At 53.7% G+C, this 13,849-nt stretch overlaps 2 protein-coding genes across 2 annotated transcripts in view; one reads left to right on the forward strand and one right to left on the reverse strand.

Annotated features, from left to right (window-relative positions):
- Positions 1-9,510, forward strand: part of FBN3 (fibrillin 3) — a 61,662-nt gene extending 52,152 nt beyond the window's left edge. The window contains 9 exon segments of the mRNA XM_027768979.1: positions 1-50; positions 1,285-1,407; positions 1,603-1,719; positions 2,772-2,900; positions 2,993-3,112; positions 4,056-4,290; positions 5,008-5,158; positions 8,708-8,904; positions 8,948-9,510. The exon segment at positions 1-50 is cut by the window's left edge and continues 73 nt beyond it. Coding sequence (XP_027624780.1) covers positions 1-50; positions 1,285-1,407; positions 1,603-1,719; positions 2,772-2,900; positions 2,993-3,112; positions 4,056-4,290; positions 5,008-5,158; positions 8,708-8,904; positions 8,948-9,083 — 1,258 coding nt within the window. The 3' untranslated portion in view covers positions 9,084-9,510.
- A 2,474-nt stretch (positions 9,511-11,984) lies between these two features.
- CCL25 (C-C motif chemokine ligand 25) overlaps positions 11,985-13,849 on the reverse strand; it is a 6,473-nt gene continuing 4,608 nt past the window's right edge. Inside the window, exon 6 of the mRNA XM_006170211.3 lies at positions 11,985-12,291. Within this exon, the coding sequence (XP_006170273.2) occupies positions 12,284-12,291 (8 nt within the window). The 3' untranslated portion in view covers positions 11,985-12,283. The remainder of the gene's footprint in view (positions 12,292-13,849) is intronic.

The raw sequence follows: 13,849 nt of genomic DNA on the forward strand, positions 1-13,849 counted from the left end.
CCACTGCCGGGCCGGGTACACACCTGACGCCACCGCCACTGCCTGCCTGGGTGAGCCCTCCCCCGGCCCCCTGGCTCAGCCCGGCCCGCCACACAGCCCCTGGCCCCAGCTTCCCGGGACCTTCCATTTGGTGCTATTCTGTTTTATTTACAGACCATAAAGCAGAAGAGGGGCCGCAGGTGGCGTGGCGGTTACGGTGCTGGGCTCCCACATGCTTGACTGCGGTTTGAGTCCTGGACATGGTGGCTTCTTTTCCCACCCTGTCTCTCTCTCTGGTCAAACTCAATAATAAATTAAATTAAATAAATATATTTTTTTGAGCGAGAAAGAGATTATTACTACAGGGTGTGTGCACTTGCCAGAGAGAAAGCGAGAAACCACCCCAGGGAAGATGGCCACACCACAATACCTTCTCCGTTCTCCTCTCAGGATCTTGGGCACACACGTACACACACCTGGTGTGAGTTTTAAGCCGCTGGGTCTAGGGCTCGAACTGTGGTCAACTACATGGGAGTCCAGCAATGTAACTATTACACCATCTACTGGTCCCTATAAGACTAATCTTGCTAGAGGACCTGCTCTAGAGACTTTGCTTGATAATTTGATAAAATAAGTAGCCACTTTGGTCCACCTGTCTGCTTGTTTCTTCCAAAACTCTCTTAAACTAAATTTCCTAAGACTTTAAAATTTTAAAACCAAGCCTAGGAAAGCACTTATATGTTCTTTCTGCCAAATCAGGGGTCAAATAATTAAAAAAAAATGTTTCTAATTGTATGTATTCATTTATTTATTTTAATCTGACCAGAGAGAGAGAGAGAGAGAGAGAAAGTGAGAAAGCAATTTACCAGGTCCAGGACTTAAACCATTGTCAGCTATGTCAGAATTCAGCAATTTTTAACTACCACGCCACCTGCCAGCCCCAAAATAAATAATTCTTAAAAAAAAAAAAAAAGAGAGAGAGAGAGAGAAGAGAGAAAAAAACCCACAAGGGCCTGACCATGTGGGAGGCTCAGGTTCAATTCCTAGTCTCACCTAAAGGGCCAGGGCAGTGCCCTGTGCTGGAAATCCTGAGCGGAGACTGGAGAAGGGATTTTATTATGACCGATCCTCCTGGGGAGGAATTTCTCGCTTTCCCTCTCTCTGGCAAAGCTAAAACAACAAACAAACAGAAACCGGTCTTTGACGGTTTACAGAAAAGTCCTAATTTCTTGCATAAGTCCCTCGATTGACTAGCAGGGTCTGGGAAGGAGGCCTGGCCCCTGAGCCCCCCGTCGTCCCCCCTAGACGTGGACGAGTGCGGCCAGGCGCCCAAGCCGTGTGCCTTCCTCTGCAAAAACACGGAGGGCAGCTTCCTGTGCGCTTGCCCCCGCGGCTACCTGCTGGATGGCGACCGCAGGACCTGCAGAGGTGACGTCCTTCCCTCTGCCCCACGGCCCCTGGTCCCCCGGGCACGCCCCCTGTGGTCCCACCCCCTCCCACCTACGTGGCGTCAAGGTCTCCCCCTTGCTGCCCCTCTGCCTGCCGGGAGGTGGCAGCAGCACCCCGAAGCCCCTCACTCCTGCCGGGCCCTGCCCTGAGCCGGCGGAACCGTCCTTGCTGCAGACCTGGACGAGTGCGCCTCCCGGAAGCACAACTGTCAGTTCGTCTGCGTCAACACCGTGGGCGCCTTCACCTGCCGCTGTCCCCCAGGCTACACCCTGCACCACCAGGCCTGCTTCGGTGAGGGCCCCCGTGCGTGCCGGGCACCAGGGACGCGGGTGGTTGGCACGAAGCCTTTGCTTTCTCCGTGCTCGCGTCCTGGCGGTATCCAGAGCGCCCGTGCTCGCCCTCGGGCGAGTCTACAAGGGGAAGCTGTTAAAAGGGGGTAAGGTGGGGAGCAGGTGGCTTCGTGGTTAAGGCACTGGACTCCCAGATGGAGGACTGCAGTTTGAATCCTGAACCTGGCAGCTTGAAAATCATGCTGGGTGTATGCATGTTTACCCAAAATCTCAAGAGGAGAATAGAGGACAAGGGATTGACGCATGGCCATCTCCCCTGGAAGGTGATTTCTCACTTTCCTTCCCACTGTCTGTCTCTCTCCAGCAAGCACACGTGCCCTATGGCCAGAGAGAGAGAGAGAGAGAGCCTTAAAAAGGGGGGGGAGGGGAGAAACAGGGTCAGAGGGACCAGCAGGTGGCATGGTGGTTAAGGGTGCTGGACACCCACATGGGCGACCACAGCTCGAGTCCCGGATCTGGCAGCTTGCTTTCTCACTTCCTCTCTCTCTCTCTCTCTCTTGCTCTGTTTCTCTCTCGTCAAATTTAAATAAATAAAGAAAAACAGAGTGTGAGCAACTTGCCTGAAGTCACACAGCGAGTGCTGTAGTTTGAACACATCCATCCAAAATTCACACACTGAGCCATTGTAATGAGGTTAAGTCTAGTTATGGTATTGATGGGGGGGGCTTTGGGAGTGATTGAGGGGCTGCGATTGAGTCCCAGTGGGTTTATAAAGAGAGGGGACGAGACAGAGGCTGACAGACATGGATGCTCTGCCGTCACTTTTGTGATGTGATAGGATTCTGCACGGCCCCCTAGATGTGCCCCCTGGACCTCAGACCCTCTAACCGTGAGCCCAATAAACCTCAGTTCTCTTAGATCAGCCAGATTAAGGTGCTTTCTCTCATTAGCAATGAGATGGTTCAGAACTGGCCTGGGAACGGGGCCATGCTGCGGTGTCAGACACGAGTCCCTTCTCACCGGGCGGCCCTTCCCGTTTTCTGTGTCCTGCAGACGATGACGAGTGCTTGACCCAGCCAGGCCCGTGTGGCACCCATGGGCGCTGCCACAATAGCCCGGGCAGCTTCAGCTGTGAGTGCTACCAAGGCTTCACCCTAGACAGCTCGGGCCGTGGCTGTGAAGGTACAGCTCGGCTCTGGGTGGGCTCTGGCACCAGGGTCTGGTCCTGAGGGCCACTGGGTGAGCCTCTGTCCCTCTCTCCACCCCTGTCTCAGACGTGGATGAATGCAGCAGGCCCCATCACTGCCAGCACGGCTGTCAGAACGAGCCCGGGGGCTATCGCTGCAGCTGTCCCCAGGGCTTCACCCAGCACTCCCAGTGGGCCCAGTGTGTGGGTGAGTGACCGGCTGAGCGGGAGCCGGGATCCCGCCAGAATCTGCCCAGAGCAGGTCACTAGAACCGCCTCCTTGCAAGATGTCAGAACGAGTAGAACTATCTAAGGGATGTCAGATGGGGGGCCAGCCTGTGGCATGGTGGTTAAGGCAGCTGGAGCCCTCATGGCTGACTGTGCGTTTCAAGTCCCAGAGTCCCAGACCCTGAGGCTTGAAAAACACCAGTGCATTTACATGCGTGCCCCAAATCCCAACAGGATAGAGAGATGGAGAAGGAATTGTGGCAAGAACATGCCCCATTGGGGGGGTCTCTTCCTGTCTCTCTCTCTCTCTCTCTCTCTCTCTGGCAAGTGCAAGTAGCCTCTGGCAATTAAAAAAAGGGAGACCAGCAGGCGGCATGGTGGTTTAGGCACTGGACCTCACATGACTGACTCCACGGTTCAAGTTCCTGACCTGGTGGCTTTAAAAACACACCGGAAGGGACCAGCAGTTAGCGGAATGGCCATGTTGCTGGACTCTCACGTAGTCGACCGTGGTTTGAGTCCTGGACCCGGTGACTTAAACTCACGCTGGGCGTGTGTGCGTGCGTGGCCAAGATCCCGAGAGGAGAATGGAGGAGAAGGGATTGTGGCATGGCCATCCCCCCTGGGGGGTGATTTCTCGCTTTCTGTCTCTCTGTCTCTGTCTTTCTGGAGAGCTCACGCTGGAGAGCTCACGCACCCTATAGGAAAAACCTCAATAAAAAAAAAAAAAGGAAGAAGGATTTAGGGAAGTTTTGAGAAATGTTTTGGAAGGGTTTGGGGCAGAGCTGGGGGTGCGAGGGAGCGTGAACGGGGAGGGGGGCCAGACCTAGTCCGAGGGTTCATGGTGAGCTCGCCCAAGGCTGACTCTGGGGGTGCGAAGGCTCTCTACCCCCCCTCCCATCCTCCTCTCCTCCCTCCCTCAGATGAGAACGAGTGTGCACGGTCACCCACCGCCTGCGGGAGCGCCAACTGCCACAACACCCTGGGCAGCTTCCACTGCGTCTGCCCCTCTGGCTTCGACTTCGACCAGGCCCTCGGGGGCTGCCAGGACGTGGATGAGTGTGCCGGGCGCGGGGGCCCCTGCAGCTTCGGCTGTGCCAACACACCCGGCGGCTTCCTGTGCGGCTGTCCGCGAGGCTACTTCCGGGCCGGGCAAGGGTGAGAGGTCCAGCGGGCGGGCAGGGGCTGCGCCCCGTGAGTATACGCTCACACTCGGGGCCGCACACACACAGGAAGGTACACACGTGTGCACAGAGGACTAGACACGCGCACACAGGCACAGCAGCACCTGTACCTGCACGCACAGGCTCACGCTCACGTGGCCTGTCCCCACGGCTCACACCCACGCCGAGTGCATTCATGGATCCCACTATGCACATGTGTGCGTGTCCACGTCATCATCCCTGTACGTACACAGGCTCACGTGTGCCCATGTCCCTGGATACACCCAGTTTACACACAAAAAACACACGCTCTGAGCCCTCTGTGTGTGCTGGCTCACATGCTACACACCCCTGGGTCATTCACGTAGACTCACATTCCAGTAGGCACGCGTGGATGAGCACACATCGTCCGCCACGCCTGCACATGTGTGTCTGTGTGCCCATGGCGCCATCTCCCCCATGCACCCTGCCCTGGGTGCACTCAGGTCCGTCTGTCCATCCCAGCCCCGTGTGCACGCAGGCTCACACCTACACCCAGGTAAACCACGGGACGCACGTGTGCGCACGCCCCTCGTGTAGGTGCACATGCACCTGTGCGCCCTGGAAGCCGCCGGGCAGTGCACAGGCTCCTCTGCACACCAGCACCTGCTCCGCAGACAGTGTGGCTCAGGATGGAGTGTGAGAACCGCCCACCCCACTTTCCCTGGCCCAGGCACTGTGTCTCCAGCCTGGGCTTCAGCCCCAGGCCCCAGGATGTCCCAGACGAGGAGGAGGTGCTCTCGTCCGAAGCCTGCTATGAATGCAAGATCAACGGCCTCCCCTTCCGTGGCACTTGGGGACCAGACCCTTCACCCTTTGCACCAGTAGGGCCCAGAGTGGTCAACTTAATGGTCTCTGTGCCACAGCTCTGCCAGGCTTACCCATCCTGCGAGCCCCTCGGGACGTTTTTCTTTTTTCCTTTTAATAAGGCACATATGCTTGCTGGAGGCAGAGGGAGAGAGAGGGGAAAAGTGAAAAAGCATTCCTGGGGAAACAGCCACACTGCAATCCCTTCTCTTCCATTCTCTTGGAATTTTGGGCACACATGCCTGGGAGAGAGGTTTTTAAGAATTTTCTAAAAGGAATTAATTAATTAATTTTCACATGAGTTTTGCCAGAGAAAGAGAGAGGGAGAGAATGAGTGAGAAAGCAAACCGCCAGGTCTGGAAGTCGATCCATAGTTGGCCATGTGGGAGTTCTCACGCCTTAACCACCATGCCACCTGCTGGCCCCTAACAAATATATTGTATTTAACTTTATTTTAATTTGACCAGAGAGGGACAGAGTGGGGGGAGGTGGTGACAAAGTAAGTCCAGGTCCAGGACTTGAACTGCAGTCAGCCATGTGGGAGTCCAGTGCTCCTAACCACCATGCCACCTGCCAGCCCCCCTAGTGTGGTTTTTAAGCCACTAGGTTCAAGACTCAAACCTGGCTTTGTGGGATTCAGCTGCCTTAACCCCCATGCCACCTGCTGACCTAATATATGATCAATTTTATTTGGAAAAATAAGACCAGAAGAAGAGTATTGGTTCTAAGGAGTTTTAATTTTATTTATTTATTTTTTAAAAAATAATTATTTATTTTGTATTTATTCATTTGTTGATTTTTTAATTTGACCAGAGAGAGACAGAAGGTGAGAGTGAGAGAGAGAGGAAGTGAGAAAGCAAGCCACCAGGTCCAGGACTTGAACCCCAGTCGGCCATGTGGGAATGTCCAGCGCCTTAACCACCACACCACCTGCTGGTCCCAGGGTTTTTATTATTAGATTAAAGGTGAATGTATTACTTAGCCTTCTTTTTCCCTCTAATTATTTTCCCTCTTCCCGGCTGTCCAATTTACTTCAAAAAAATTTGTAAAAAATATAAAGTACAAGTTTATTTTGGTGGGAAAAAAATTAACATATATGCAGTTTCCTCATAATATGTATTTTCATGAACTTTTTAAAGACCCTGTCATATATTGGGTCATGTGAAAAGTCATGACATATTTGTCTATGTAAAAATGCAAACTTTTCTGGTGACTCCATCTAACCCCTCCCATGTAAAACTCTTATGTTCTGTAAATTTTCTAAGGGCAGAGACTTTTCTCTCCATGTTGGCAGCCCTTGATACTTCCTGAGAATGGAGTATTTGTTGGAGCTTCTAAGAGGGGCACAAGCAATCCGGACAGTGGAGGGCTGGGCTTTGCACCTTTGCCTGTAATACCCACCAACTGTCAGCAGGTGTCAGTAAGAGCACATATCTGAGCAACTCTTCCAGCAAAAGGCTGAGATTGCCAGAATGAGGGTCTGGGAAACAGGAATATTTTTTGCTTAAATGCAACAGTAAAACACTCTATCAGCATGTAAATGAGGGGAAACAAACAGTCCTCCCCAGAGCAAAAGAGAAGAAAATACAGATAAACCTTCTGTGGGATAGGATACGTCACCCAGCCCAGAGTAACCTGCTGTTGAGGCTGGCTGGCTTATTCAGGGCCCTGGCCAGCTGTCAGGACCAGGAAGCACTTCGGAGCATCTCAGATAAAGAGGGGTTTGTCATCCATGCACAGGGGGCTCTCACAGAGAGCCAGATGCAGGAAGTGCAGCGGAAGCTCTCGGGCGCGGCTTCTGTCCCGCACTTACTGTCTCCTCTGTGGCTCTTCTGAGTCTTGTTCCTCCCACTGCATTGGCTCAGTGCCCTCTTGCCAGGCTTTGGCCAAAAGGCCCTCGGTCATAAAAGCAGCCCTCCGTGGGCAACTCGAAGTGGCCTTAGAGCTCCGTGGCCTGAAACCAGCTGAATGACTTTGGCTGGTCTCTGAGGGCAAGTCTTCAATTTCCTGGGTCCTCGGCTGACAGGGATCTGCCCCAGGCTGCTCAGCCCAGGCTGGGGACTTAGAGTCACGGGGTATGAAAGTGGCTACCTCTCTGCACTTTTCTTTTCTTTCTTTCTTTTCTTATTTTATTTTATTTCTTGCTATTGGGTGGGTGTGCTCCCCAGAGAGTCTCAGAGAGGGAAAATGAGAAGTCACCCCCCAGGGAAGATGGCCACACCTCAACCCCTTCTGCATTCTCTTCTCAGGATTTGGGACATGTGTATGCACATGTACCCAGCATGATTTTCTTTCCTTTTTTTTTTTTTTTTTTTTAATTGCTATAGGGTGTGTGCACTTACCAGAGAGACAGAGAAACAGAAAGCAAGAACTCTACCCCCAGGGGGGATGGCCACGTCTTCATTTTCCTCTCAGGATTTTAGGCATGCATGCACATGCACCCAGCAGGAGTTTTAAGCTGCTGGGTCCAAGACGCAAACCATGGTTGACCATGTCCCACACCCAGCATGATTTTTTCTTTTCTTTTTTTCTTTAAGAATTATTTCATTAACATATCTATCTATCTATCTATTTTAATTTGACCAGAGAGGGACAGAGTGAGAGAGAGAGGGAGGGAAAATGAGAAAGCAAGCTGTCAGGTCTGGGACTCAAACCACAGCCGGCCATGTGGGAGTCCAGAGCCCTTAACCACCACACCACCTGCCAGCCTCTTTCTTTTCCTTTCTTTTCTTTTTCTTTTTGAGAGATTTTTACTGTAGGGTGCATGGGCTCACCAGAGACAGAGAGAAAGTGAGAAATCTCCCCACAAGGGAGATGGCCATGCTGCAGTCCCCTGTTCTCCATTCTCCTCTCAGGACTCTGGGCACGCACACACCCAGCATGAGTTTCAAGCTGTCGGGGCTGGGACTCAAACCACGGCTGGTCACGTGGGAATCCAGTGCCTTAACTACCACACCACCTGCTGGCCTTGCACCCGGCATGATTTTCAAGCCACCAGGCCTGGAACTCAAACTGTACAGCCGGCCGTGTGGGATCCAGTGCCCTAACACCACCTGCCAGCCCCATCTGCCCCTCTCTGCTCTCTCTAGAACCAGCCACTGAGTCAACAGCCCAAGCTGACCTCATGCCAGGCCTTACTGACAGGCCAGGACAGAGTAGACCCAGTGTTTTCCTGTGCTTTGGAGGTCTGCCCTTGGAGGCCAGCAGATGGCTGGGCTCCCACATGGCTGACTGTGGTTTAGCTCCCAGGCCCAGTGATTTGAAACTGACGCCAGGTGTGTGTGCGTGTATGCCCAAGATCCCAAGAGGAGACTGGAGGAGAAGGGACTGCAGTGTGAGCATCCCCCCCAGGGGGATGAGGAGTGATTTCTTGCTTTCTGTCTCTCTGTCTCTGTCTTTCTGACGAGTGCACACACCCTATAGCAAAAATTCTCTCTAAAAAAAAAAAAAAAAAGAGAGAGAGAGAGGTGGGCCCCAAATCTCTCCTTTGGCTGTGCTCGGGAGGTCCCCGACCACCACATACATCTGACTCTCCCTGCGGCTAACCACCTCCTCTTTCCCCCCAGGTGAGCCTGGCCTCCCTTGACTCAGAGGTCCCGCTAACCTTGGGCTTGAACCTCTCACTCCTGGACCCCACCAAGCACATCCTGGAGCTGCGGCCAGCGCTGGAGGGCCTGGGAGGCCGGGTGCGCTACGTCATCGCCCACGGCAACGAGCAAGGTTTCTTCCGCATGCGTCAGCTCCGCGGCCTCAGCTCCCTGCAGCTGGGGCTGCGGCGGCCGCAACCCGGGGCCTAACCGCCGGAGGGGGGGAGAGCTGGGTGTGCGCCGGCCGCAACCTGGGACCTACCAGCTGGAGGTGGTGAGCTCGGCAGGGCCCCGGGGTGCCCGGCAAGGTTGGCTCCGGGCGTTATGGCTGAAAGTGCATCTGCAGTTGTTCTAGTGGCAAGGAGCCCCGAGCCTCGATGGGGCCCAGAGCTCCCATGCCATCCAGAGGTGGAAGGTTCTGGAACTGGGAAGAACCGATGCCCCATAGTCATGGCTGACCAAGTCAAACCCCGAAACTCAGGAAGACTGAAATGCTACGCCAACCTCGGGCGAGCTTGGCCAGGGCCTGGGCCTCCGTGCCAGCCCAGGGGACCCTACCAGTCTTTTCCGGAAGCAGCTAAAAGCTGCAGTGTGGCCCCGCCGCCCCGCAGACGGGGCCACTGCGTCTGGTCTCAGGCTTAATCTGTACTGCACTGCAGCTCCCTGGAGGTGGGGGGTCTGGGGCTCCTCCCGCAGATCCGCCAGGGCCTCTGGGCTTCCGCGAACACAGCCGCATTCATCCCCAGGGACTGGGTTGGTGTTCCCACGATGCTCTATCAGGAGCAGACAATAAAGGTATTTTGGATTAAGTCTCCCCTCCCCCTTGGCAAGTTCTCAAAGTAGAAGCCGCCTTTGGCAGGACCAGGCAGGACACTTGCAGGGGGTCAGAGGCATGGCGGTAGCCCCAGTAATGAGGCCGCGCGCTCCTTGCTGTTCCCGTAATCCATACACCAGCGCTGCTCTAAGTTTGTTTCATTTGGTTTGGTTTGAATAGAGTACCTGTACTCACTGGGGTGGAGAGAGAGGGGGAAAGTGAAAAAACAACCCCTGGGAGGATGGCCACACCACAACCCCCTCTCCATTCTCCTTCTGGGATTTTGATCATGCGTGCACATGGACCCAGCAGGATTTTCTTTTCTTTTCTTTTCTTTTTTTTAATTTTCTTTTTTTATAATTCTTTTATTTATTTATTTACTTATTTTCATTTGACCAGAGAGGGACAGAGAGAGCGAAAGTGAAAAAGCAAGCCGCCTGGTGGAGCCTGAGGGTCACCCGGTTTCCTCCGAGCCTGCACCTTGGCCCCTGGCCCCAAGCCAACTAGGAGTCCTCTAACACAGCACCTTTGGCTTTCATCCGGAACGTTCTCTGTTGTGCTGATGTCCAAGGGCAGAGGACAACATAGTCCCGTCTCCCCGAGGCACTCACACCTCCGTTGTCCTTGGGCCTGGCCCCAGGGCTCTGCTCATAGCTCACATGATTTCCCGGTGGCCTCCGGGCAGCCCCGTAGACCACACAGAGACCTCTGCGTCCGTTAGAGCTAGACTTATGCCACCCTGGGACCTAGGCAGAGCAGGCGCCCCTCGGCAGGTCACCAACTGGCCAAGGGGCTGTCTGTTAGGAAGGGGTGGGGAAGGACCACAGGTGGCGGGATGACTGTATTGCTGGACTCTCATGTTGTCGACTGTGATTCGAGTCCCGGACACGGCAACTTGAAACTCACGCTGGGTGCGTGTGCACACGTGCCCAAGATCCCAAGAGGAGAATGGAGGAGAAGGGATTGCAGTGTGGCCATCCCCCCTGGGGTGATTTCTCGCTTTCTCTCTCTGTCTCTCTCTGTCTCTCTCTGTCTCTCCTCAATCTCCTCAAGCGCATGCGCCCTATAGCAAAAATCTCCAAAAAAAAGGAAAGAAAATGGAAGGGGTGGAGGATTATGTGGGGTTCACCCCAGACTGGGGCAGCCTCGCAATGAAACATGACAGGCAGTAATGATGCCCCTAGTACACACACACATACAGACTCATACTCCAACTCTTTATTCAAAAGTATAAAAGTTTACACCCTGGGAGGGGTATCCTCGGACCAACCCTAGCCTCGCAAGGACCCAGAGAGCTGCAGTCCGGGCTGGCTGTCAGAAGTCGGAGCCAAGGTGTTGTATCTTGAGGCATCTTCTCTGTAAGAGCCCCCGCCCAGGGCTGACCAGTCCCCTGGAGCAGCAAAAGGCTTGTCAGTAAGGTTACTCTCTCTGCTAAAGAGGCGGTGGTGGTGGGTGTGGACAGGACCGACCAGTGGAGCACCGGGATTCAGGTGTGGCCTGAGGACGGGTCTGCTGTAGGGTCCAGCTTCTCTTGTTCCGACAGCTGCTGGGATGAGTGAGCTCACAGTCCTGTACGCGGGGTTAGAGAGGTCTGTGGGTGCTGGGGCCTGGGGTGGACTGGGAGCGATGCAGTTGTAAGAAACGTGGGACCAGCAGATGGCATAATGGCTATGTCGCTGGACTCCCACGTAGTCGACCACGTTTCAAGCCCTGGACCCGGCAACTTAAAACTTATGCCGGGCGCATGTGCGTGCGTGCCTAAGATCCCAAGAGGAGAATGGAGGAGAAGGGATTGCGGTGTGGGGTGACTTCTCGCTTTCTCTCTCTGTCTCTCCAGAGACCCCATGTACCCTATAGCAAAAACCTCTCTTAAAAAATTTGTCTCTACTAAGCAGCTGGATCCCACGTGGCTACCTATGCAGTTCAAATCCTACTGGGTGCATGTGTGTGTGCATGTTTCTCGTGCCTGAAATCCCGAGAGGAGAATGGAGGAGAAGGGATTGTGGTTTGGCCATCCCCCCGGGGGCAATCTCTCATAATTTAATAATAAAAATCCCTGATCTATGGGCTCAGGGAGCTGCCTGGTGAGCAAACACAGCTCCATGCTGAGAGACTGGTGCACCCCAGCTCCGTGGGGACAGAACCTCTGTCCGTGGGACATTCCAGACCTTGCCCTGTGTATCTCTTCATCGGGCTGTTCACCCTGTTAGTATCCTTTATAATAAACCAGGAAGCAGACGTATACCAAAAAAAAAAAAAAAGAAAGAAAGAAAATGGAAGGGGTGGAGGATTATGTGGGGTTCACCCCAGACTGGGGCAGCCTCGCAATGAAACATGACAGGCAGTAATGATGCCCCTAGTACACACACACACACATACAGACTCATACTCCAACTCTTTATTCAAAAGTATAAAAATTTACACCCTGGGAGGGGTATCCTCGGACCAACCCTAGCCTCGCAAGGACCCAGAGAGCTGCAGTCCGGGCTGTCTGTCAGAAGTCGGAGCCAAGGTGTTGTATCTTGAGGCATCTTCTCTGTAAGAGCCCCCGCCCAGGGCTGACCAGTCCCCTGGAGCAGCAAAAGGCTTGTCAGTAAGGTTACTCTCTCTGCTAAAGAGGCGGTGGTGGTGGGTGTGGACAGGACCGACCAGTGGAGCACCGGGATTCAGGTGTGGCCTGAGGACGGGTCTGCTGTAGGGTCCAGCTTCTCTTGTTCCGACAGCTGCTGGGATGAGTGAGCTCACAGTCCTGTACGCGGGGTTAGAGAGGTCTGTGGGTGCTGGGGCCTGGGGTGGACTGGGAGCGATGCAGTTGTAAGAAACGTGGGACCAGCAGATGGCATAATGGCTATGTCGCTGGACTCCCACGTAGTCGACCACGTTTCAAGCCCTGGACCCGGCAACTTAAAACTTATGCCGGGCGCATGTGCGTGCGTGCCTAAGATCCCAAGAGGAGAATGGAGGAGAAGGGATTGCGGTGTGGGGTGACTTCTCGCTTTCTCTGTCTCTCCAGAGACCCCATGTACCCTATAGCAAAAACCTCTCTTAAAAAATTTGTCTCTACTAAGCAGCTGGATCCCACGTGGCTACCTATGCAGTTCAAATCCTACTGGGTGCATGTGTGTGTGCATGTTTCTCGTGCCTGAAATCCCGAGAGGAGAATGGAGGAGAAGGGATTGTGGTTTGGCCATCCCCCCAGGGGCAATCTCTCATAATTTAATAATAAAAATCCCTGATCTATGGGCTCAGGGAGCTGCCTGGTGAGCAAACACAGCTCCATGCTGAGAGACTGGTGCACCCCAGCTCCGTGGGGACAGAACCTCTGTCCGTGGGACATTCCAGACCTTGCCCTGTGTATCTCTTCATCGGGCTGTTCACCCTGTTAGTATCCTTTATAATAAACCAGGAAGCAGACGTATAGTGTTTCCTGAGGTCTGGGAGTCACTCAACAAATGACTGAACTCAAGGAGGGGCTCCTGATATTTTTTTTTTAAGAGAGATTTTTGCTATATGGCACATGTGCTCACTGAAGAGACAGAAAGACAGGAAGCAAGAAATCACCCCTCAGGGGGATGGCCACGCCACAATCCCTCCTCCTCCATTCTCCTCTTGGGATCTTGGGCATGCACACACATGCGCCCGGCGTGAGTTTTAAATCACCAGGTCCGGGACTCAAACTGCAGTCAACTATGTGGGAGTCCAGCGATGTAGCCATTATGCCATCCGCTGGTGGGGGGGGCGGTCCTGATTAAGTGTAGGTGACAGTCATTACTCATGATTGGCATCTAAAGGGGGGGGGCAGTCTTGTAGGACTGAGCCCTTAACCTGGTGGGTTAAGGGCCCACTATCTCCAGGTAGAAAATGTCAGAACAGAGGGGCCAGTGGTAGCACCGTGGTAATGCAACTGGACCGTTATGAGAAAGGTCTTGGGATCACGTCTGGGGGCCTCTCTGAGCACACAGGCACACACGTTCCTGTGATCTGGGCTGGCCAAGAGTGCGAGTGGATTGTGGCGTGAAGACCCTATCACGGGCCAGCAGGTAGCATAGTGGCTAAGGTGCTGGACTCCTACATAGCTGACTGTGGTTCAAGTCCCGGATCTGGCGACTTGCTTTCCCACTTTCCTTCTCTCATCTCTCTGATGAGTGTGCATACTCTATAGCAAATTAAAAAATAATAACAAATAGGGGCCGGCAGGTGGCGCGGTGGTGGTTAAGGGTGCTGGACTCCCATATGGCCAACTGCGGTTCGAGTCTTGAACCTGGTGGCTTGCTTTCTCACTTTCTCTCTCTCTCTCTCTCTCTCTC

The sequence above is a fragment of the Tupaia chinensis genome, unplaced genomic scaffold (genome assembly GCF_000334495.1).
Source record: "Tupaia chinensis unplaced genomic scaffold, TupChi_1.0 Scaffold148210_1, whole genome shotgun sequence".
Classification (NCBI taxonomy): Eukaryota; Metazoa; Chordata; class Mammalia; order Scandentia; family Tupaiidae; genus Tupaia; species Tupaia belangeri.